This window comes from Polyodon spathula, chromosome 18, assembly GCF_017654505.1.
Source record: "Polyodon spathula isolate WHYD16114869_AA chromosome 18, ASM1765450v1, whole genome shotgun sequence".
Lineage (NCBI taxonomy): Eukaryota > Metazoa > Chordata > Actinopteri > Acipenseriformes > Polyodontidae > Polyodon > Polyodon spathula.
The window spans coordinates 4,390,902-4,416,641 of NC_054551.1; the positions used below are offsets into that span (position 1 = coordinate 4,390,902).

Genomic DNA, 25,740 nt, shown 5'->3' on the forward strand with positions numbered 1-25,740 from the left:
TTGCAAAATTGGTCAGATTCTGCTCGGATTCATTCGTTCATGTTAATCAAGATGATATCCTAAACCTTGAACTGGGCATTAAATAAACCTATTTAAACTGCTAGAGATCTGCATTCTGTATTTATTTATGTCATTTGAATTTGATATGGTTTTACTTCAGCAATTAACTGATTGTTGGTTTGTTGGACACTAACTGACACCTCGCATTGGAACAATATAGATGAATGCTTAAAGAAACTGCAGGAAAGACAGGTGGTTTGTAGCATATCAACAGATCTGTAGTCTGTTTTTGAAAATATCACAATAATGCATACAAATACACAGTGTGTATTAAGTGTTGTAATCATAACGCAAACACAATAAGAGCTTAAAGAAATATTGGTGCTAAAAAAGCTTGCTGCTTATCCCATTTTCCCTGTTTACTTTGGTCACCCCGTTCTGAGGTCCTGTGCTGTACCAAATTAGGGTTATTTTCAGATGCTGAATTCTCTTTATGTCTCACCACTGAATACTATGAACCTGGAGACCAGTTCAATAAAATGCAGCCTGGGAAAGCCAAGTACTAAAATGTACAGTCAAGTAGGCTATATATATATATATATATATATATATATATATATATATATATATATATATATATATATATATATATATATATATAATACTATGAGCACGTAGAAGACCAAACTGTTATTCTTGTCATTTGACAGCATTCAGAATGATCTGAGGTGGTGAGAACTCATGTTAAGAGCATTTGTAGAAATAAAAACACAGCTTTTACGTACTGCATTTCAATTTAAAAAACACCACCTGTACAGTTCTACAAAGGCTTTCGGGGAAGTTATGAAACTTGAACCCCGTGTCCGCCACCTTGGTTCTAGCTGCTGTTTATATTTAATTCATTTTACAGATTATGTTAGAGCCACAATGGCGCTATTTGCATATTGGTTACTGACTGCGCTTGCGTGATTCCCAGCCCCCTGTAGAGTTCTCTCTCTCCCTTTGCATTGTGGGATGTAATGCTCTGCCCTGCTTGCAGTCATGGCGTCCCGTGTCCTAGCACAATGTGTCCGCTCGTACACCCAGCGCTCAGCTAGAATAATCTTCGGAAACATCACTGCCAGAGCCGCGGCAGTGTCACTCTCCAACCAGCGGCATTTCTGCTTCAACGCCCGTAGCCAGAGGAAAGCTTTAACCGCCCAGATAAAGGTAAAATAATGCACGCCGTGAATAACATTGACTCCACTGTGTAAGCGGGCCTAGTTCTGCAAATGACCTAGACCGTGTCTCTTCATCAACATGGGGTTCAAAGGCACCTTTTGCACTGCAGCAACAAAGTTAAATCAAGCAGCATTAATTTGTGCATTCTGTTTACGTAGCTATCACGTGCTGTGCGTTTCTGTTAGTGTTTTGTTAGATTCAACATCAATGCATACACAGTAGTGTAATATAATCAGCATCAAATATATGAAGTGTTGTATATGCATTTTCTCTGCACAAAATTACGTTGTGCACCATGCGGCGCTTGTGACGATTTACACGGGCGCATCTGTTCAATGCTAAATTATTAGGATTTCGGAATTTATTAATTATGTATTTTTTAATTAAACAGTTTACTAACATACTTCCAGTATGAGAACAGTTAACCTGACGCTGAATGCACAACCGCTAAATTGCTGGCAGATGGTAACATGCTTTTGGTTTTGATAGCTGGTTTAAAAGGAGAAAAAGGATTATCATATTTACTTTGCACCAAGGTTCTGTGGTTTAGTGTGGATCAGCTCAGCAGATTAGAGTTGTCAGCCTTATAAGAATCTGTCATTTGTCATGATGCATTATTCTTTCTACAGGTTTCAAGCCCATTAGTACAGCTGTGTCGGCAGTATGGAGATTTGCCCCCACTCACACTGGATACCATCAGAGAACGTGTCCTGTATGTCCTGAAACTGTATGACAAGATCAACCCAGAAAAAGTAAGACAGTTCTCCATATATAATGCTGTGCACAAGTAAAGATGCGTTAGTGTACAAGTAAGAGCTCATTAACTTGTGTTATGATAGTACCATTACAATAGTGCATGAGTTTCAAATCTGTAATTGACCCTAAGGTTACTGTATGCAACCACTATGTGTGGCCAAATTGTGCTTTTTTTTGTCGTTTGTTTTTGCATTTCAGGAAAACATTCTGTTTTTATGCCAGTTGTGTTTCTTTTAAACTCCAATGTTGGTTTGTTTTTGCTTTCAGCTGACAGTAGCTTCTCACTTCATGAAAGATTTGGGGTTGGACAGCTTGGACCAGGTTGAGATCATAATGGCAATGGAGGATGAGTTTGGTGAGAAACACTGGGAAATAAAATAATACAATGCCCCTTGTATATTTTATTTGATCTACCTTACCAATATGATTTTTACTGCCTTTTCCCTCAAGCAGAATACACTTTATTGTTGCATGTTACTGTCCACTGGGCATTCTTCTGAAGGAGGTAAAAGATGGAAATAAGACTCTCATTGTATAGCAGTTTGATACATTCTGCTTTATTGTGAGGATAATTATGCACACCAGAGATTGTCTAATTAGAAAAGTGAAATCTGGAATGGATCAAACTGCTATACAGTCAGTCTTATTTCCAGCCCTGAGATCATGTTAAATCCTTGACGGGTTGGAGTATTATAAAATGCATGCTTCTTTTACGTGTTTGTTTTTGTAGGGTTTGAAATTCCAGACGCAGAAGCAGAAAAACTGATGACCCCTCAGGAGATTGTACAGTACATTGCAGACAAGAAGGATGTGTATGAATAATAAACCATCTTCCAATATAGATGAGGTAAAGTTACATTTCGGGATCAAACACATGTCCTGTGTGTGTGTGATTGTTTTAATGTATTCTCGGACGAAACCGTTTTACACCTGGGATGAAATGTGCTGATGACCTTCACCCCACATCCAATATGGCTGCCATCAGTCATTTGACATTTTGGGTTCCTGATAATGGAGGGCAGATACTTCATTTTTGTTAAACCCAGTTCTGTTTTGAGAGTCAGTCAAGTTTATATAAAATGTTCGATTTCTTATGAAATACAGTAGTATAGCCTCAGATTGCTCTATGTACGTGTATCCTGTAGTTATTGCATAAGTATCAGGTAGATTACATTTTTAAATGTGTTTGTTTGTTGTTTTAGGGATGTAGGATGTAGAAGGACCTGCCGATATCAACCCCCCACCAGAGGTTTTGAGTCAGTGTCTTGGATATTTTGAGAACTGTGTTAATGTTGTACAAAGCTTTTGAATGTCATCTGCCCAACTTGCTGTAAGCATTGTATGTAAAAACTGTTTAACGCTTAAAAAATAAATCTGTTAAACTGATGGGCTTTACTTTATTTATTTATTTATTTATTTTTTTTACTTCATGTATGTGATATGTGTTTTTAGTGACACATGCTGGTCAAAATGAACAGAGCAAGTGTATTTGAACCCACAGGCATGCCTGTATCTTAATGTTCCTGGGACTGAAGCATGGATTGGCTTAGTTAGAAGGTGGCATGTGATGTATAAACTTGACAAACGTTTTTGGCTAGTGTCTTCATCATTCATATTTCTAGGACTACGTTGCCCAGGTCCGGGAATCAGATTGATGCTACAGAGCAGCAGCTTTCAATTAAATATGTTTCAATACCATTTTCCTGTTTAGTAAACGGTCAAGGTCATTTAATGGGCTAAATTCTCTTTGTGGCCACTGGGGGGAGACTACTATCTTAATTAGAAAGCCTTGCAGTGGCAGGTAACAAAACGGTACAGTAAACTACACATGGAGCAGGGTAGATAGAAAATGTTTTTGTGTAATTAATAAAGCTTTTTTTTATTATTAATTTGAATCATTCTGTTACCAGGGAATTAAACATTTGTTTAATGTAATGATGTAAAGGAAATCTCAACACTTAAATTGTAATTACTGGTTTTTGTTTTGTTTTATATCTGTATTATAAGATCAAGCTCTTGTTAAACTATTTTATAATATAACATCATAACAGAACCAAAGAAGAGTGTTAAACCATCTTAAAAAATAATGACAAAAATAAACTTTCCCATATGTCTTTGGTTTGCACTGTAGCTCTTACGGCAATACGTTTGCACGATACTTGGGTGAAACCAGTTGTCCCAACTTGTTTAAATGTATGTTTTGGATAAAATTGTGTAAGTCAGTGTTGTTCCATCATCCCCCCTCCCATGGGTTATTTTTGCTTTATCCTTTCGTGTGACCATAATCTATGTGCAAGCTTGTTTTTTAGAGCAGTACTGCGGTCAGCCGAATTATCTCATTTATTGGCACAAAACAGCATGCATGCTAGACTACGAGGATTTTAATTAAAGAGGAGGGTCACAGCAGGTTTACATTTATAGTGTGTGCTCCAGGGGGTCTTGCTTCATCCCATTTCCTCAGATATGGGGAGCCATTGGTTTTGGCAGGATCGCAATCCAGTCACTGCATGAGTAGGCATCCTGCTGTTGAGCTGCCGAGCATTTAATTACAGGCAAAGAAAGCAAATTAATTGAATTGTGCTGGTGGTGGTGCAGCACTCCAGCCAGACAACTCGCTCCACATGCCAAACTTACTTGATAGGGGTCCGATTCTGCAAAAAAAGACATGCCATTCTGTTAGGGAATCTGGTAATTAAGAAAGCATAATTGTGTATATGTTGAGCAGCAGACAAACGCCTATAAACTGAACTGGAAGGCATCCACTAGGAGTAGGTTGGAAGGTACAATTACTGCTTTTAAATATAAATAATAATAAACACACAGGTCTGGTGAAAATGCTGAAGAGATGAGAGGCATGGGGTTATAGATGTGTCAATAGTTTTGGGTCACAGTTTACATTTCTTGTGGTGTGAGTAACACTGTACCATCTGTTGGGCAACTGTGGTATAACAAGCAATGTTGCAAATTTTACACCACAGCCCAAATACAAATTCTGGAACTGCCTGGCATTGTGGGTGCTGCTGGCACTCTTCTATTTGTAGTAGATTGCTCTGACAGAATCCCCTTGTCGTTATTTAGTTTTAGGGGCCATGTTTTAAATCGTGTCGTGTATTTTGTTTTAGACAATGTGTACCAAAGCCATCATGGCTGTATTAGGCTAGTGGTTAAGGACTGGAGGAAGTTAATGTTGCAGATGTGCCTGAGTTAACGAAATTCTATTTATCCTGTGGTACCCGTCTACAATACACATTCGTTGACAGATTGCAAGTGTTTTGTGGTAAATTTATTTTCTACACTTGGGTTTAGAATCTGCAAGACACCGGAAGATATCCAATTAAATTGTTTGGGTAGAATTTCAGGATACACATTTTAAAGAAATGCTAATTCCATAGGGTTCACCTGGCAGCTATTAAAGGAGTTTCTTCCACACACACGTGTGTGTTTTTGCAGCCACATCCACCCCACTGAGAAGAGGATTTCCTCCCCTACTTCCAAAGCACTCGTAAAATAGTGTTTTTTTTTTAAATTTAGAGAGAGCGCGAGCCTGTGTCTCCAGTGCCTCCGTCAGAAGCACAAAACCAATTCTTTATTACGAAGTCTCGGTTTAATAAGGAGTTATGTCTTTTTTTTTTTTAATGCATGCCATCATCACCACAGCTGACATGAACAAACCGTCCTAAAACTTATCAAGGGCACTTGTCACAAATTATCTGTATGGGAGACAGCAAAAGCTCATCTAATTCTATGGGATATAAAAATCGACACGATGCAACTTTATATTCGAATGGTTCTGTTTTTTGTAAACACAGGTAAGGACTTACAACGTACTCCATTCGTGACAACTATAGTTACTGACATATGTTATCCGTTTTTCGTTAATTTTATGAAAGTAATATTTTATGAAATACAATACAGGAATGAAGTGAAACAGAATATGGAAAGAGTTGGAGGGATACATTGACTACTTTTATTCATTAAAATGGTCTAATCAGATTAGTTTTCCCAAAACACCTAATATATATCAGGTTATATATATATATATATATATATATATATATATATATATATATATATATATATATAATGATATGATTACTAAAACATTAACATTTCAATTGTAAAGTACAGTATGTAACATTGCGGGACAATATACACACACACACACACACACACACACAGTATTTTGTTTTAGTCCAGTCTGTTATAGTCGTTTTCGTTTAGTTAGTTCTTTAGTACGTATTTAAAACTAACAGTGCAGTTTTATTATATTTGTTAAGTGCACAGACTGACCTTGTACTGACTCGCACGGTGCAGCTGTTTCAACTTTTGTTCTCTTTGCAGGCTATCTGCATTCCTTAATACACCATGACTGTGGTGGGGTCATTGATGCCAGCAAGGAAAACACAGGAGTTTTCCAGCATTCAATATCTGCAAATAATACAAATACTATGCATGGAATAAGCTGCACATGGGTAATTGAAGCACTGTCTACAGAAACTGTACACTTAACCCTTCTCTCTATGGATAATAAAACATGCATTAGCGTATATTTTGAAAACAGCCAAAAAGTATCAATTTGTGGCTCAAGGAACGAAACGTTGTTGTCTGGGAAAGGTAGAGGTGTGATAACCTGGCGCGCTGCAGCTGGAAGTTCTGCAAACGAAACCCAAATTCGGTATAGAGGTAAGATACTGAATACCCGGCCGGCCTTACTCAACTAGATTTGAGCCTTTTAAACCTATATTACTGTTTGGATATTCAAAGCTCATACTTGTTGCTTATCCCCAGGTGTGAGTTTAAATTAATTGAAATGGCATCATATAAATAACTGGAAAATAAAGATGTTTTTAGTGAAAATGAAATCCGCTGAATTACAGAAATAAGAAGGAATTAAAAGTGAATTTAACAAGTTAGGTATAATATGATGTGTTTTTTTTTTTTTTTAATGTTTTTACGGCAATTTATTTTTGTATGTAAATATGTAGTAATACTATGTTTTGAATATATTCCATACTTTATCATCCATAACTACTGTATAAAAGACTCCATACAGTGTATGTATGTACTAAACTAAACTTTTATAGTATTACTCAAAAATCCGCTAATTTAAATATGGGCCTACTTGTTTACAATTTACTTGTGCATATTATTTTGGTTTTATTATTATTTGGTTGGTTTTGAGTTTAATATGAAACCAACGTTTTCATCTAACTTGAAGTATTGATATTAGAACTTGTGTTTTAAGTAATTGTCTCTCTTTATATCAACGATTTTAAACTTGGAAAATAACTTTTTAAAACTCACTTCTCCTAATGGCGCAATTTGGGACCCGTATAATTATGCCTCGTTATGGGTCAAAGCGAATTTCTAGCTTAAAAAAAAAAAAAAAAAAAAAAAATAATAATACTAATCACTTAAGGAAATCTGCAAGAAAAAAAAAATTAGTATTCTAAAAATCAATACTTTCTAAAACCTGGGAGTTTGAGGTTATGCTGTCATTCCTAATTATTTTTTAAAAACGTGTTAAGTGCAGGTTTGGAGGTAGGTCTGTTACAGTGAACTGGTCGATAATAATTAGGTTTTATTCAAAGCAGATGTGCGCCTTATTTTAAAGGTTAGTTTTGAATTAAAATAAAGGAAATTAATTGCTGGTTCCAGTGTTGCAGCAGGGGCAAGCTGTAGTGACATCACTCTCATTATGTAATAATAACCACATTGAAGAAAATGTTACAGTAATTCATTATCGCTACATAGTGGTCAGGAGAGTAATGGACAAGACCACAGTATTGACCACATCATGAAAACAAACTGGAAGCGCCACTTGCTATGAAGGGTGTATTTTATTTATCTTAACAGGAGCTGGTCATTACCAACCTATTTCAATACTTCCAAGGCTGAATCATTCACCCCTTATTGACATCTCCAGATACAATGACATGTTGTGCAAAGAGGTTCATATTTAAGGATGAAATTGTCAAATCATTACAGCTGAGATTTCAAATATTATTCATGCATTTCCTCTCATTGTCTCCTACAAAAATCACCCCCAAATCCAAATATCCTTTGCTAAAATATATTAGAATAGCTCATTTAAATTACTTTAATCGACTGGAACCTAAAATTTGGTGTCATCTTGTGTGAAATAACATCCCAGTTAAAGAAATCAGCTGATGACAAAAAGATCTGTGTGCAATGTACCAATCCCACAAAGGGATGGGAAATGCTGATGGTGGTTTGATTGTGTTGGTTGTGTTGTTCTTAGTTGTGGTTAACTGGTGTGCTAGACTGTCTCCCTGCTTGAATGGAGGGACTTGCATACCCGGAGAATCATCTGCAACGTGTGTGTGTCTGAAGACCTGGCAGGGGAAGCACTGTGAAAGAGGTAAATAGTACGGACCGTGTGTGAACAATGGGGCTGAATTCATGAAGAGATGTGTAACAAGCATGGCTGTATGTGATCCTAACTATATGTGTAATGTAAATTTCTAAAGAATCACCTTAGGTTATACTTATTATTGATATATATATTTATCCATATATATATATATATATTATTGTAGAGGTTATCTCAATTTCTCAGGTTATTAAAACCAGGAATGTCTCAGATTGTTATGCAACATAAGTTTAAGGGTGGGATTTGAGACCTCACCAAGAAGAAAATAACCACATTTTTGCAATGACCCTGCTTCCAGGGGGAGGGGGGAATATGACCGAGCTGAATGATGTTTTTTGGTTTTTAACATTATTATTAGATGATTGTTGTTTTTCTTCCTTAGAAACACGGAACCTCCTTGAGGAAAGACTTCCCCACACTGAGTCACTCGGCCGAAAAGCTCCTTTGAGTCAGGAGACAAGCTTCCATGGCATTCCAGAAATTACAATCATTTTACAAAGCACACGTATTCGGAGGAAACCGTGGCTCACGACTCCTGGTGACAGCGCTCCGACAACATTCAGTGACAAAGGAACCGCGCGGTATGACACAACCGAAGGCCAGCCGAGGGATGAGAACAATACAACAAAGGCATTCCCTAGTAACAGTTCAGTCAGCAGTTATTGGCCCAGAGACAGCGAAAGCACTGCTGTCGGAGCTGATAAGGAAAGACTCCCATCCTCTCAGGAAACTTCACATAATAATAAGGACTCTGCTCTATTAACAGATCAGGCACTTTCACACATTGTGAGATTTACTGCAACTGATGATCCATCATTAGGCTTGACTAGTCTGGCTACTGAAGAAACTCAGAAAACAAAGCCAGCGCTTTTCAGAATTGAACGCAAGCCTCTAATAGCTCGCTACACAGCAATGGAAAAACACCCCACAGGTGTGACTGCAGTTCTGTTTCCATCAACCAGACAGGAAGAGAGGTTACATGCTCCAGACAATGGTCCATCGTCACAAAGAAATGTTTCTCATCTATACACGCTGGTGTCTGCAACATTCCCAGTTTCTCCGTCCCAAGAATCCGCTTCACAGACTTTCACTGTCAAGCCTTCTTTCCCACTGGCCACTAGCTTTAGTGACACTACAGCTCCTCCAGATAGCGTACACAATCCTACAGAGTCGCTGCCACCACAGCATGATCAGGAGATGGAGAGCAATGACCGAGACTATCACCATGGAACCAAATTGAAAGCATCGCTGGAAATGAAAGCTGTTTCGCTGAGTACGATTATTCCTGAAATGAACACGCCAACTAAAACAGAGCCATCACAGACTTTGAATGATCTGTCAAACAGTGGTTCATCCACTGGCTCACAGGCTTTGTTTGCTGGACACAATGCTGGCAGAAAGATCACAGCTCTTTCTAGCACAGCCACTTTGAACTATAACCTCACGTCTATGTTATCTTCTTCAGCGACTGACCCTGACACACCAGAGACAGCCCTAAAGCTTCCTAAGGTCTCTCATTTACTCACAACCCCTTTGGAATTCTCCAGTGAAGCCACACTGGACCCTGCAGGATTCACACATTCTGCTTTTGATCATCAAAGGAACTCTGATTCAGACATCAGGTATTCAACAGAGGTGACTGAAAACAACAGTTTAAGTTTACAAACTGTCAATGAACTTTCAGAGACGCCAAAATATGCTGCTGAAATTGCCAAAGAGATCAATGATTTTTTTCATGAGGGCAGCGAGAACACAACACGTCAAATAACCGCGGTCACATCTACTCCATTGATGGAGGATTTCAATGTAAGTCTGTTTGAGGATAAGTTAGTTCCGATGGTTACTAGAAGCCTTCCTGAGGGAGACATTTATAATTTTATGTCTAAAGGGGAAACAGCATCTGAGAGTGAAGTAGGTGTGTCAATTTCAAAACAAGGATTCAGTGAAAGGGCTCTCTCATCTTCCACAAGTGAGGAGGATGTTTCCACTTTGACTACTTTGATAGAAAGCAGTAGAAAAGTTGGTCTAGAGAATAGTACTCTTTACACAGATTCTGCTCCACCTCATATAGGCACGACAGAATCAGATGTCATGCTGCATTTTACAAGGGTTACACCATCAACCACTACTTCCAGTCCAGAAATATTTCCTCAGTCTGAAAGCACAGCGTCTACATCAGAACTGCCTACATTTGCTTTGCATTCCTCTCCAAAGCTGCTGATATGGACTGCTGAACCCAGCACCCTTTCCATAACAACACACAAACAGATCACAGTGTCTCAAAATACCAGACGATCAGCCTCACCTACAGAAACATTCGAAGAGATGTCCATGAGTAACGATGTCATCTCATCGGAAGATGGCATTAAATCCACATCAGCTTCAGCAACTCTAACTGAAATGGGGTGGACGTCCAAAAAAGAACCTAGAACATCTTCAGAGAACTTCGATTCAAGCTATTTGCCTTTTATTACATTGACTGATACAGCAAGGCATTACAAGTCGACAGCTGTTGGTTTAGATCCTGCAGTGGAATCGCCCACATTATACACAAGTTTGCCACAAGAGGAAACTGCTGTACCAGACAGCGCTTCGTCTTTTTTTACCCCTCTGTTGACTAGCTCCTTTGATGTTGCAGTGACAAGCCTCAATACAGGTGGGGCAACAGGACCAACTCTGCAAACAACCACGTCGCTGAACGCAGTGGTTCTACAAACACTATCACCTAGAGGGGAGGGCAGTTCCCCAACTCCTGTTAGACAAACTGAGATGGAAACAGAGGTTTTAAGTACAGGGTATTCCAGCACCACAGTTCCTCAAACCACTTTACCCCCTGCCATGGATGATTCAAGTTTGAATCTGACCACACTTTCCCCTGGAGCACAGTCCACTCCTGTTTCTAAAATAAACTCTACTGCAGGAAGTGGTAATGTCACAGAATCAACAACAGTCCTGACATCTGTGGAATCCAGTACGACCGAACAGCTTTCCACCGCCCCAGGGGTGACAAACGCTAAAGGTAAGAAGAATAGCACTCCTGGCCTGTCAAAGGATTTGCCAGTAGATCAATCAAGTACCTTCACTTATAACGGCACTTTTGCTAGGCATACAGGTTCTGCCACCGTGAAAACAAGACCTACCGCTATATCAAACAAAAGTGAAAGCACTCCAGTGCCTTTCCCAGGCCGTGTGAACGTGACTTTAACCACTCGGCCTTTGGCCACGTCTACGATTCGAACCACCACCCTGCGTGCTCCAGCGACTCTGACAGAAGTGCCTGCTTTTGGGAAAGGGGTATTTACAACCACGTCTTATGGACAGAAAACTGCAGGGAGTTCACCCGGTCCTCCTGTGATGTTTAGCACATCGAAAAACACTTACGAGAAGACAGAGAGGATTTTCATAGTGGAGAATCAGCCACCCATCATCAAAGGTTGGCTTATTTATTGAAGTATATATATATATATAATTGTTTTACTCGTATACTTATCAAGGTTACTAAACACTAATAAATATGCTAAACTGATAAACACAGCCAATTTAATTTACAGAAAAGATATATAAAAGGATGCTTGACAGATAACAATTGAAGGTTAATTCAATTTATATGGGTTAAAGAGCACAGAGAGTACGACATATTTTGTACACAGGTGCCCAAATATTCTAATACAAATTACAACTTTAAAAGCAATTAAAACTTGATAAACATGTTTGTGCTTTTTTTTTTTATGTAGAAAAAAATATTAAAGTTCCTTCACTGCTTGTGCTAGAAATGGAATTCAGTAAAGACCTTGCAAATCCTAAATCCCGAACTTTTGAAAATCTTGTGGAGGACTTCCAAGGGAAGGTCAGTATACAAAACTACAAACTGCTGCTGAAATATTAAGAATCCACACAATTTGTTTGCTTTTAAGCCATAGGCTTCTTAGTTGGATCACTCACACGTAGATAAAAGACTATCGTGGGCCTTTTCTGTCTGCCTTTTTCTTGGTTCAAGAATTTGATGATTGCATTGTTGTGTATGGGAGTGTGCGGTACCGTGCGAAGAGGGGGGAGGGGGAGGTCCAATGGGTTAATTGTGAGCACCCTTGGCACAGCATTGGGTGTGTGTTGAGGAGGGGGTTTATAAATAGCTTTGGTGCTGTATACCTTTATGTACTACTAAATAATATCACTGTGAACAATTTTACATTACAGGTTGATCCATTTTACAAGAATATTCCTGGGTATCAACATCTACAGATATCAGGAATCAGGTATAAAAATGCTACTGTTCTATGTTTTTTATGATCTGTTATTGGTTTCAGCTTGAAGGGTATATATTAACATTGCTCCCTCTTGCAGTAGTGGCAGCGTGCTCATTGAGTATGATGCTGTGTTCAGTACTGAATCAGTGCTGGGGTGGGTCGAGGATCTGGCAGGGCTGCTGAATATGACGGGTCTGCCTGAGGCCATCTCCCAGGGATTCTATATCGGTGGGGCCAGAGTGCTGCGTATATCTGTCCGGAGTGAGTACATTATCTGAGCCTTTATCAGTATCAAGGAGCTGGCATGAATAAATCAACTTCACCACACCCTTGCAATAGCTTTCCATGGTAAATACATAGAAAAGTGTGGGAAATCATGATAAAAGCATGCTAAAATCCTAATTGATGTGGCTTAACAACATTTAACAGAAGGAAATGATGGCTGGACAGATGGATAGATAACTATGCAGTACCAATGTTGAGGGTAATGTAAATCTCCATTCTTGAGCGCACCAGTATAATGAGCCATAGACTCTGGCAGTCAGCTTAGTTATACTATGCATAGTGTCCACACACTTCCTCTTAGAAGTGCAACATTTATCTTGGTCAAATGCAAGCCAAGTTTTTTGCAAACACAGATTAAATAAAACCCAAAAAGGCAGAACCTTTTTGGAGAGGGGTGGTGGTAGGGATTCAGAACCTGATAATTAAGTGCCGGGTTTAATTAATGTATCGGAACGGTACTGGTCCCATAGCAGATATTTACTGTAAATTCAGCATTGTTGTTGCCGTACACTTGGTGCCATGCAGGCTCAATAGTATATTGCTCAATGGACCTCAAATGTTGGCGCCACTTGGTTTCCAGTCATTCATTTTACAATCAAAATGTAGCAGCAATACCCCAGGGTATGTATTGAGTGCCACTGCAGCCCCCATTGTGTACCCCTGTCTGCTCATGTGCCGCTGAAGCAGAGCACAGCGGTAAGTCACTATTTACACAGTAAGCTCGAGGCGTTTTGTCTTTCCTGCTGCAGTTTGTAAAGTGGACAAAATTACTATCTGCTTTCTTTGATGATCCTCTCCCACTGTAATTATTTTTTATAGCAGGATATCTGTACATAGACACACAAATTGAATCACAGAAACATTTATTTACTGTGTTTTTAAATCCACTTTTTTACATTTTTTTGTGCTCCATATAGATGCTCTACCACTAAGATACCCAATATGTTCTCCAGGACATAGCGTATACCTGCTTTTTTTTTTTTTTTTTTTTTTTAATGAATTTCTTTTAACACTAGCGTGTGTATGAACTTGCAGAACAGTGTTTTGGTGGGACAATAAAGGTATATGACTATTTACTGTTGTGAGAACTGAAATTTAAATAAAACCTAAGCCTGCCTGCACCTCTCCATCATGTGCTTCACACTTTCTCTGCTGCACTGATGCCGGGTTTCTGTAAAAGCACGCTCATGTTTTTCCAAAACCGCTTTTTCTTTTGAATTTGCCTCTCTCTGTCTCTCCCCAGAGCGGCAGGCTGACCTGTGCTCCTCAGTGTTCCACTGCCAGCTCGGGTTTGACTGTGTCCCTGCCGGACGCAGAAATGCGAGCTGCACCTCTCTGTGCCACAGGGACTACTGTAAAAACAGCGGCATCTGCACCCACCAGAGAGGTCAGCAGCCTGTGTGCCAGTGAGTACCACCCTGCTTCCTGACCTTTCAGTGCCTGAGTCACCACTGCTTCCTTTGCACTGTTTTCATAACACAGTGATGGAAAAATGGGACTAGACTCCTTTTTGTTTCTGTTGATACTGATAATAGGCAAGTGGATTGTATCATTTAGTGCAGTATTACCCATAACATCTGGAAGTCTGTCCACCAGATTGTCACTAAAAGGACCTCTCAATAAAAAAAAAGGTGTTTATTTTGGATTCATTAATAAAGTTCTGCAAGATACAAAGATTAATAATTAGCAGCCCTGTGTTTTTTAAATCTGGCAGTAGTTTTTTACAGCGTTACTTTCAGTGTGGGTCAATTATCCATTAATCTGGAAGCGTGTGTGTGCATATTTTCTTTAAAACTTCCCTTTATGGCATGCATAGGACAGTATTCTTCTGCATGAATGTACTCATTTATTTGTCTCTTTTTTTTGTTGAAGAAATGTAATAAAGCCAATGAAAACCCCACTGTTTGTTTTCTGTAGGTGCCCGGTTGGTGTTGATTATTGGTTTATGGGTCTGAGGTGCGACCACAAAATGAGCCAGCAGAAGCTGATTGGAATCGCGTTCGGAGTCCTCCTCGCAGTTGCTGTCATGATGGCAGCCATAGCCTTCCTAGTCATGAGGAGGTTCAAGGCTTTATTGATTCAAGCCAAGGTCGACCAAACGAGAAGCAGGTAAGAGGTCTCCTGTTTTAATGGCAACGTGTGCATCTGTAGGATGATGTTTTTTAGCAGCAGAACCCTCTTCACATTTGCCCTTGCTGTGTGCAGACGAGCACAGGGATGAAAAGAATTGTATTCCCAGCTGGCTGTCTCTTGTATTAGTACAGAATCTGTGTTTGCAGATTGATGGTGCACCTAGTCATTAGTAGGTCTCCTGGTTGTATGCCGCGGTGCAGGTTGTTAACACAGCTCTACTCTTGTGGATTCCTGAGATTTCATGTTAACGAAGTGAACAGTGACCTACCTCTCAGCAGGCGTCTTTCTGCACTTTTCTGCTGCACATCTCATTAACTACTTTGGATGCTACTGTGGCGAACCTCGGTTCCTGCAGACAGGATCTCCTCACAGGTGTGACTCGAACCTGGGACCTCCCGCTTTGAAACATAATTCCGATACCGCTGTACAAAAGAGCCGGGCTCCCTTGCTGGAGCAGATACGGGCTTGTCTCTTCGTGTTTAGATTGCGTCACCTACCAGCCCTGACCCCTGCCACCATTCACGCTACAGCATGTTACTATATTATTTCATGCTGTGTTTTTACACTGGACACTCCAAATTCTTACTTGCAGAGATTATGTAAAATGTATTTTAGTGGACCGAAAATTTCACATGTTTATATATTTTTTATTGTAACCATTTTCACCTACAAATTTCTCTTTGATTTTGGTCTTTTAACATTTCACCCTAGGTAAGACATAAAAAATGTGCTGCGCTGTGCTGGCGTGTAGCAGTGTGCAGATATGTGGTTGTGTCTGTAGTTCTCTAGGTTTTGACCAAGCGTTTTATCACTGTAGAGACATATCTCCTTTGATCCCTAGCCTTATGCAACGTTTTTAATATGTGTTTGGCACTGGTGACACAGGCAGGCTGGGAGTAGCCTGGCATTTGATTCGGGAGTGGAAGGGAGATTGAGGAGAGCAGAGTGGGAGGTATCAGGGAGAAAAAGCTGCAGGAAACCTCCAAGGTAAAGGAAAACCGCGCTTGACATGGAGGGGTCTGCCAGGTCAACAGTTTGTTTCTGGATTATACAGACACTGTGTACTGTTTTTGTCAAGGCTTCCTATCCCCTCTAAGTCTCAAGGTTGCTGGCTGTTAAAATCTGTCATTCTGGCTCGCTACATGAAGTGTCAAAACACCTTTAGCAGAAAAAATGTCTTGAAATATGTGTATGTTAAAAGGCCTCTCAATCGCATGCAGAAAATATCAACATCCTTGTTTCATTTTTGATGTCTGGACAAGGTTAGAAACAGTGGCCTTTCCAGTAGCCATGTTAATCAGTTTACTCAAAAGCCTGCCAACATAAACAGTCTGGTGAGAGCTGATAGGCAGTAGAAAAATGAAAGGAGATAACTGTTTCCACAGAAGGCCTTGTGAGGAGACAGCTCCTGATACAGGTCACATGTCAAATAGACAGTTCTAGCAATCTCGACATGGTGTCTGAGTAGCAGTGGGTAGTGTGTCATGAATTAGCGAGTCAAGCAATAAAATTATACAGAAAGTCGTTTGCTTATCCTGTGAAATTTTGCTACTCATTTCTAGCTCCATTTCCTAATGGTGTCAAAAAAAAAAATCTTCAGACAAATTACTGCTTCTTTAAGAAATACAGACGATGGTTTCTATTGGTTTTCAAGAAAGAGGTTTGACATGCAAGCTGTGTCAATAAAGGGAAAAGTTAAAGCTTGGGTGGCACCAGGAAGTGAGTCGTCAACACAGGAACACTGCAAGAGACATGTTGGGGTTGGAGTACCCAAAAGTGGCTACAGGTCCGTACCCCAGTAACGTGAAAACAGCACTATGCCACCTCATATAATAGTTTCATGATGTAACTGTTCTCCTACCAATTAAGTACAAACCATGTGTTTTAAAAATCCTATATCAAGCTTCATTTTAAAAGGTGCTTTTGCTAAACAGTGCAAAATGTTAGAAAAGTTTTACTAGCGTTTCTTGTGCCTGGTACAACAGCAGCTCTGATCATTCTGAGGCTGTGATGCATCAGCTGTAGTGTAAATTCAACAGTGTCGAGTCCCATTAAGCTAAACAAACTTGCTTTTCCAGCAGCTTCTCAAGATTGAGTTTTTCTGTAGATTGATTTTAGGCTCATTACAGTTGCAGACAAAAGTATTGGCACCCTACACTTAATATAAGATAATTTCGATGTTAAATACTAATACTGCTCAAGTGCTTTTGTTTGTTAAACGACCAGAGATTGTGTATTTTTGTCTTTGTCTTATTAATTAGTGGCTAATGTTCACTTGTATTTAACATGTTTTCTTAAATTATCTTATATTAATGCAGGGGGGCATTACTTTTGTCCGCGACTGTGTGCGTGTGTGCGTGTGTATGTGTGTATATATATATATACAGTGCCTATAGAAAGTCTACACCCCCTTGAACTTTTTTCACATTTTGTTGTGTCAGTGCCTCAGAGTTTCATACATTTAATTGAGGATTTTTTTCATACTTCAAATGGGATTCAAAGTGGGCTTGCTTGAGTAATGGCTTTCTTCTTGCCACCCTACCATACAGGCCAGATTTGTGGAGTGCTTGGGATATTGTTGTCACATGCACACTTTGACCAGTCTTGGCCATAAAAGCCTGTAGCTTTTGCAAAGTTGCTAGTGGCCTCTTGGTAGCCCCTATGATCTGTCTCCTTCTTGCTCGGTCATCCAGTTTGGAGGGACGGCCTGATCTAGGCAGGGTCTTGGTAGTGCCATACACCTTCCACTTCTTAATAATCGTCTTGACCGTGCTCCAAGGGATATTCAAGTCCTTTCATATATTTTTATACCCATCCCCTGATCTGTGCCTTTCAACAACTTTGTCCCGGAGTTCTTTTGAAAGCGCCTTGCTGCTCATGGTTGAGTCTTTGATTTGAAATGCACTGGACAGCAAAGGGAACCTACAGGAACTGCTGAATTTATCCTGAAATCACGTGAATCAGTACAATTTAACACAGGTGCAGGCCACTTAACTTGGTGTGTGATTTTGAAGGCGATTGGTTACACCCGAGCTAATTTAGGATTGCTATTACAAGGGGGGTGGACACTTATCCAACCAAGCTATTTCAGTTTTTATTTTTAATTAATTTTCTACAAATTTCTAGAATATTTTTTTCACTTGGAAGTTGTGGGGTAGGATGTTTAGATAAATGAAAAAAAACTATTTTAATGCATTTTAATTCCAGGTTATAAGGCAATAAAAGGTGAAAATTTTGAAAGGAGGTGTACACTTTTTATAGGCACTGTATAGTGCCTATAGAAAGTCTACACCTCCTTTCAAAATTTATATATATATATATATATATATATATATATATATATATATATATATATATATATATATATATATATAAATGATTGTCTTGGACAGACATAGCACCTAAGAAAATCATTTATTACTCTAATTGTCCTGGTTTCTCTATAAGGTAATTACTGATGGTAATCTGCACACTTCCCCCTCGTTATGTGCCTGACGACTCAGGATGTTTCCTACATCCTGCTGTCCTCACCCCGCACTTCCTGCGAGTGAGACCTCAAAGGTCTTCCTCAGTCCTGCTGTCTCATAACTCACCTGTCACCTGGGTCCCCACTACTGTGCTTCATCTTTATCTGCTGTTTGTTCGGCTGGTATCACAGAGCACAAAGCGAAACATATGAATCAAGCAAATTCCTCTAAATGGAATATCGCTGGAGTTCCACGCAGCAAGCCTAATGCATTCTCTATGTGTGGCAGGTTCATTAGTAGAGATTTTTTTGTTTTTGTTTTTAACACCAGCATATTCTTCCCACTGTCCTGATATTTCAGTTCAAACATGCATGGTTAAATAATCCTTTACAACCCAGCTTCAAATGAGCCTGTTACTGATGTATAATAACAGAGACCCAACACTGCTTGTACACTTCAAGCTACACCATTGTCACTGTCATTGCAGAATCATCTAGAGATGCTTGTTGGCAAAAACAGCTAACTTGAAAAGTGGTACAAGCGGCCATTGTTTTATTTTATATATCTTTACCTCTGACATGATTGAACGACTTCAAAAAACAAGGCCAGAGACCAGTCCCTAGAGGGCGTTTCCTCCTTGATCACAGCCTGGGGTATCTGCTAAGTTGTCCTTGATCGAAGTGCATCTTCAAACTGGTCACATGTATTACAAATTCATAAACATTGAGTTCTTTGTCTCATTCTTTTAATGGCATTTGTGGTATTGTTGGCTAAGTTAGTTACAGGTTCCTGCATTAGAGAAGATAACAGACCACTGTTCAGATTTGTATTTTCGAATTCATGTATATTTTACATTCCCAGTGGTGTGATCAGGAGAACAAGGCACTCAGTACAAAGCACAGGAAGTGTCAGGTGGCCGTCAGTTGTTGGGGTTAACGGTTTCAGGTTGTTTCTTCTAGTGAACCGCAGCTTACTATTTATACACCTCGGCATTTTCCGCTGCCTTCACACACTTTGTTTTGACAGACTGCCAGTGATTTCCAGGAGTCAGTAATCCACGTAATTGTGTGTCCCTCCTAAAGGGTGTGGCCAGAGCCAAGCTTAAAGCAACAGGCTCGGCTCCAATAAATCTTTTCAAATCTGGACACCGTTCAACATATTTTCCTACACATTAATGCGACACAAATATTTTGTACAGTAAGAACAATTAGTTTTCAATCCAGGTAGCAATCGTTATACAAGGTTTCAATGAAGCGCACACAATTTTTTTTTTTTTTCTGTGAAAGTCACAAACCTTTTGATCAGTCAGTAATTGAAGCATCTGCGTTGTGAGTTTTGAGACTGTTTTGTGTGATGGTAATAGATTCAGAAATGCTAACTTTAATGTGTTATCTCTCCAGTGACCTGTCACAAAACTAGAATTCGACTTGAATGTAAAACTTTCACCATAAAACATTTATAGGTGACTAACCAGTGCAAACTGACCGGATTAATGGTGACTGGGGGCCAATGATAAAAAAAAATCAAAATATTGTTTATTAAAATTGTAGATAAGAGATTTGAGGTCACGTGAATGATATCTTTTTGTTTTGTTCCAGTTACCGGAGATTCAGCCGCTTTGATGACATCTCGGAGCAGTTCTGGTCTCAGTCCTGGCTGGACTCTGCTAACTCTCTGGACAACCCTGCCTTCACTCACTCGGATGAGCTCACTCACCTCCGGAGGCTGGACAGCAGCTACTGCAGCTGCCTGGAGGAGTCGCTCACCACCAGCAACAGCAGCAAAAGAAACATGCCCCACGTCAGGACTGTCTTCAGGCACAGGTAAACTTCCTCTAGGAATCACCTGTACATGTGACAGCCCCTGACGTCATCCCTGTAAAAACAACCCACACTGTGATTCTAAATGGGCACATCCTCAGGTACTTGGCAACAGTTAACCCGATATTGACACATTGGTTTCTGACTCCTTCACAGCTGCACTTTACTGAAGCTGGAAACCAACTTGATTGATTTTTAGCTGGTTTCAGTAACTATCTGTCAAGTGTATACTATTGGCAGTAAATTGGTATTATGTAAGAACACACCAAGCAGTGGAATAATTGTCATATTGTGAAATGGTTTGTAGCCAATTATTGTAGCTTTTCTTATACTTTTCACTGGATATCATTTACAATTGGCTCTTGTCACTATGTGGTTGGTCATCAAAGCCTCTTCCCGTGTTGTAACAAACTTGATAAAATACACTTTTCTTTGGATAACCAGCAGCTAGCTGCTTATCAGCCCCAGTGGGTGGAAATGGAAAAGGCTGTAATGAAGTTTCCACCTTTGGGAATAGGTGGTTATTGGGTATAAAACAACAACAAAGCTTTGGGATGGGCTGGCTGCTTGTGGGATTAAACACCACCCCCTGGTGTTGACAGCAGGCTGCTGCAGTAAGAGTATTGGGTTGTCTTTTTAAATATAATCCTATTATACTAATTTGATTTATGTAAAAAAAAAATAAAAAAAAAAGGTGAATTCCACCCATGAGAGTCAGTCTGTCAAAATATGCAGTATATTATGATCTGTCTTCTTGCCGATACAAGGGATTAATACCAGCAGAATGTAAGCAGTCACTTTGATTGATTGTATTACAGTGTTATAATTTAAATTTCATAATGATATCTATAGCGTGCAGAGTTCAGAGCGAAAATAATCTTTAAAAAGGTTAATTTAAAGAACTATTAACTTTGATAGCTGCGCTTAAAAGGAATTAAGAGTATTAAGGAGATTTAACAGAGTAAGCTTTATTTGTTTTTTAACCTCATTAAAATGAGATTGTATGAGGTGGCTGTGGAGAATTTACAGGGGTCATAATTTAAGAGTCATTGGTTTAGTGCAGTGGCTCTCAAACTTTGTCATAGTCAGCCTCCCTGAGCTATGAAAAAAAAATAACCGCACCTTCCCAGTTTACTAAAACACTGAAAATCCTGTATGTTGCAAAAAAAAAGAATTAAAAAGTAGAAGGGATTTGTTCAATATAGTCTTAGTGGGTTTTAATGTAACTTTAAAATTGCTGCTCTTGTATTGCGTATACTGTTGCTTAAATCTGTTATTTAAATAACATTTAAATGTATGTGTGACATGCTATACAAATGTATAGTGGTTTGTTCTTTTTTTCTGCTATGTACTGTACAGTGCTTTGCGATACTTTGTATAAAAAAGCGCTATATAAGTGCAATGAATAAATAAATACTCATCGAGTGTCCTCTGAAAACTTTACGGGTTTAGATACTAAGGTAGGGTGTCTTGTTTCGAGATGCCGGCGGGCAGCATGCTGTGGTTTGCCATTATTTCGCCGCATAACATTGAGGCTCAGGGCACCGGTTGACCCGCTCCATGTAAAGCCCAGTTTTAAATATGCTTCGTTATATTTTCTGCCTTTTGCTGGAACCACCGCTGCTGCCCTCACTTCGGCTTGCGTTGTACGTTTTTCTCCCTTTGTCACAAAACGATCAATTTCTCATTAAAGCCGTTTCTCACTGTAAGCGTGCTGCTGACACTGTTTTTAAGTTTACTTGGGGTAGTGGGGAGGGTGAACCACGCAATGTAGGTGTGCAGTTTCACACTTGCTAAGGAATATTAGCATGTTAAACAAAAGCTTTTTGTGTTATTTTATTTTAGTTATTTTTAAATAGAATACATTTAAAATATATAGTAGTTATTTTTTTCAAATCATCCACCCTCCAAAAAAAAAAAAAAGGACACACTGCTCCTAGGGAGGCGCGCCTCATAGTTTGAGAACCGCTGGTTTAGTGCAATGCCTGTTCGAAAAGGATTTCACACGTCTCTAAGCACCTGACCTGAAGTAACAGTGTGCCTTTGTGTTTTTTTTTTATTTTTATTACAGCTCCCAGTATAACTGGGATCTCAGTGACAGCAGCATCAACGATCACATGGCAGACTCCGGCAAGGCCAGCGATCTCTCGGTTTCCAGCTGGCCTATGGAGCCCATTCAGTGGACACCTTTCCCCATTCTGCAGCAGCTTGGTATTGAGAGACCGGTAAGTAAATGAGCAAGACCAAACATTGGACTGGTGGGACCCTAGGCTTTGAACCAAAACCAAAGAGATGCACCTTGGGTAGGCCGAGATTAACTGGATCTGTGAAACTAGTGCGTAGTAATCTGAAGTCTGTACTGAACTTGGAGTGGGGATAAACTAATGGTTACAGTTTAGGTTTTGTATAATATTACCAGCAAGGTTTTTGTTTTGTTGTTAAAGCTTATGTTTACTATTATATTTGGTCAACAATAGAGGGAATCTGAGTTCAGGGTTTTAAATAAATAAATAAAAACTCCATGTACAGATGCGTAAATATGCATCTTCATAGTATTGAAGCACAGTGTAAAATAAAAGACAAAGTCACTGTTAAGGTTTTATTGTGGGTTGAACCCAATGCATACAGCTTTGTATTTTGATTTGGAGATCAGTGTCTTTTTACAAACAGTAATCAATGTCTACAAGTATAGAGACCTAACATCTAGTCTACATAATTTTACATTTTTCACTGAACACCAAATATTAAATGCAAGCAACAGAGAAACAAAAACACAATCTTTTAAAATGACAGCATCAATGGAAAACACAAACACACAACTAACCGTTTCTACCTCGGATTAGACTTACTCTTTAGTCTAAATTCATACCAATAAAAATAAGGATTGTCCTTTCAGAAAAGTGCAGTTCCCCATGATGACTCTTAAATGCTCGCCAGAAAACTAATACGCTTTCGGTTAACTCAAGAACATTGGTATTTTCAACACTATTGTTTTCTATACATTGTTTCGTCTATCAAAGCAATGTGCATGCAGCAAAACTAGAGAAGTGAGCACCTTAAAATAATAAAACTTGCAGTGTTTCACTCTTTTTTATTCAGTCACTTGGCGTGCTGTGAAGATATCGCCTATAAATGCTTTTTTGCAGATACAGCTGATGAAATCTTTGATTTGAAAGTTAACCATGGCACACTTGTTAGTTGAAAATATGTACAAGCCTAATTGTAAAATAGCTAGGCTTGTTTTACAGCAAACATATAGGATATTAAACTTCACACTGCATAGTATTTCGGATTTCAAGCTTTTTTACTTTTGTACTGCTTTCAGCAAGTTAGGGTTATACAATGACAAGTCTGTGGTGATTACAGTAGAAGTTAGTTGCCTTAGCACATTTTTAAGCAACAGTAACATCAATTTGATTGTACCTAATGGATACAGGAACAAAGACTGGTAACCATAATTGAAAAAAAAAAAAAAAAAAAAAAAAAAAAAAAAAAAGAAAGGTTTGTCTGGCTAGTACCAATCTCACTAGTTATAACATCTGTACAAAATTGATTGGGTTTTTACATTGATATTTCTTTTTTTAACAGCAGCTGGCATATGTAAAAATGTAACAGACGAAATGTACAATGTGTCCTGCCACTTCAGCACCACCGACCCCACATATTTCTCCTGCATCTTCCCTTTAAAATCCAACAAATGGTGGTAGGACTTCTGTATCCAAGGTGAACACAAAGCTTGTGTACACAGTGAATAAAAAAATTGTTTTGCAGCATGACTAGGGTCATGCAGCTGTGTGCAGAGAAGTGGTAAATGAGGTGGGATGCCCATCTGAAGCACAAAATCCCCCCCCAAAAAAAAAAGTCTGACCACCTCAACAACCTACTAGGAAACCAGTATCCACCATTACAGCTCGGCCAATTAAAAAGGGTTTTGAAATTGCTCAGCAGCCATTTTTCATAAAGCTAAATAATGCTTAAAGAAACCCATCTTTTTGTGTTTCAGTTTAAGACACGAAGACCCCGCTCTTTCTGTGAAGGAATGGAGCTGGTTAACCTGGAGAGAACCTGGACAGCTTAAATATATCAATCAATCAACACAGTGGACTACCTAAGAAGCCTTTTGACAATCGCAGTAATCTTCTAAAAATAAGCAACACATTAAGTATACCAAGTACAACTTCAAATCAGTACTGTATATACACACACACACCCAGTGCAAATCCAAGGCCTTAAAATCAACATGTATTCCATTTAAGTTTGTTACTACAATAGGAGCAACTGAGATTTTGGGTTTGACGAAGCAGGTTTTTTTTTTTTTGGTAGTTTACTACTTCACAATGGTACGATACTGGCACATCATTAAGTTTTGGTAGTACTAAAGAAGCAGTTAGTACCAAGTATGTATTCTACTAAACAATCTATTTTTCAACACTTAATAGCTGCAAGTTCTATTATATATATATTATATATATATATATATATATATATATATATATATATATTATTTTTTTTTTACTTTTTTTAAAAAAAGGATAACACTAGTGCTAAAAACAAACATCTGGTCCATGGCTTAGCCAATTGCCAACATCTTTGAATATTGTATTTTCAGTTGTGCATTATTGTAGTAACTAAATCACAATCCCTGTAAATATCGTATAATGTACATTTTATGCATGTATTTAACTACCAATAAATGATTACATTCACCACTGTTCTAGCCAACCCAAGCCATTAAGTTTACAAAGGCTTGGCATTTTAATGTCATTCTGTGTTTTTAAAACAAAAAACAAAAAAACCCCAAAAATCAACAATACATGCTGAGCAGCCAAAACGTCATGATTTATTAATTTTTGAAGAAAACTTCAGAATTCAACACAACCGAACTGTACACATTACAATCACATTCTATTTGTAAACAGTTAAAAGCCACTTAACTTGTGTTGCATCTTAGGACATAGACAATTAGGGTCAAGGCAATGAAATGATGGTGACTTTTGCACTGTTAAAATCTTACCCTTGTTAATCTTCAAATGACCAAACAAGAATTTTTTTAAAATACCATTTGTGGCAAGAAAAAAAAAACAAAAACAAAAAAACCAACGTGTTACTTTTGCAAATAACTTATTTGCAAATATTTTAAAACATTTTACTATAAACACATGATTCTGTAAGCCAAATACCTGGTTACAGTATGCATAGTTACTGATTTCGGCTTTGTGTTTTCTTTTAAAGTACAACAATTAAACTTCAGTCACAGAGCAAAAACATGTAGCCACTCTAATGGAGGATAAAGGAAAAAAAAACCTAGTACAACTACAGCGATTCAGCAAACCACCTTCACTCACTAATAAAAAGACAGCATCTTGAAAGCAATATGTAGAACAACTCCAGCTTTAAGCGGTTATTTGGCAGAGAAA

General features: G+C 38.7%; 2 protein-coding genes across 2 annotated transcripts; both read left to right on the plus strand.

Moving 5' to 3' along the window:
• The first annotated feature begins 999 nt into the window (after positions 1 to 999).
• On the plus strand, positions 1,000 to 3,363 carry LOC121330565 (acyl carrier protein, mitochondrial-like). The gene is made up of 5 exons (XM_041277173.1): positions 1,000 to 1,209; positions 1,851 to 1,973; positions 2,245 to 2,332; positions 2,708 to 2,824; positions 3,180 to 3,363. Exons 1-4 carry the CDS (start codon positions 1,042 to 1,044, stop codon positions 2,797 to 2,799), a joined length of 471 nt encoding a protein of 156 aa, XP_041133107.1. The 5' UTR covers positions 1,000 to 1,041; the 3' UTR covers positions 2,800 to 2,824; positions 3,180 to 3,363.
• A 2,152-nt stretch (positions 3,364 to 5,515) lies between these two features.
• On the plus strand, positions 5,516 to 25,722 carry LOC121331042 (mucin-5AC-like). Its single transcript, XM_041278165.1, has 12 exons — positions 5,516 to 5,786; positions 6,319 to 6,660; positions 8,240 to 8,359; positions 8,754 to 11,804; positions 12,106 to 12,218; positions 12,569 to 12,627; positions 12,716 to 12,879; positions 14,147 to 14,309; positions 14,821 to 15,012; positions 20,102 to 20,326; positions 22,395 to 22,548; positions 24,327 to 25,722. The coding sequence occupies exons 1-12, from the start codon at positions 5,744 to 5,746 to the stop codon at positions 24,399 to 24,401; spliced, it is 4,701 nt and encodes a 1,566-aa protein (XP_041134099.1). The 5' UTR covers positions 5,516 to 5,743; the 3' UTR covers positions 24,402 to 25,722.
• The last annotated feature ends 18 nt before the right edge of the window (positions 25,723 to 25,740 follow it).

Bases quoted from the DNA above. Each gene is read 5' to 3' on its own strand.
- LOC121330565 (XM_041277173.1), top strand. From the start codon at position 1,042: ATGGCGTCCCGTGTCCTAGCACAATGTGTCCGCTCGTACACCCAGCGC. The intron at 1,210-1,850 runs GTAAAATAATGC...TTCTTTCTACAG, and splicing joins CTTTAACCGCCCAGATAAAG to GTTTCAAGCCCATTAGTACA. The intron at 2,333-2,707 runs GTGAGAAACACT...TTGTTTTTGTAG, and splicing joins GGCAATGGAGGATGAGTTTG to GGTTTGAAATTCCAGACGCA.
- LOC121331042 (XM_041278165.1), top strand. From the start codon at position 5,744: ATGCAACTTTATATTCGAATGGTTCTGTTTTTTGTAAACACAG. The intron at 12,628-12,715 runs GTATAAAAATGC...TCCCTCTTGCAG, and splicing joins CTACAGATATCAGGAATCAG to TAGTGGCAGCGTGCTCATTG. The intron at 15,013-20,101 runs GTAAGAGGTCTC...GTTTTGTTCCAG, and splicing joins GTCGACCAAACGAGAAGCAG to TTACCGGAGATTCAGCCGCT.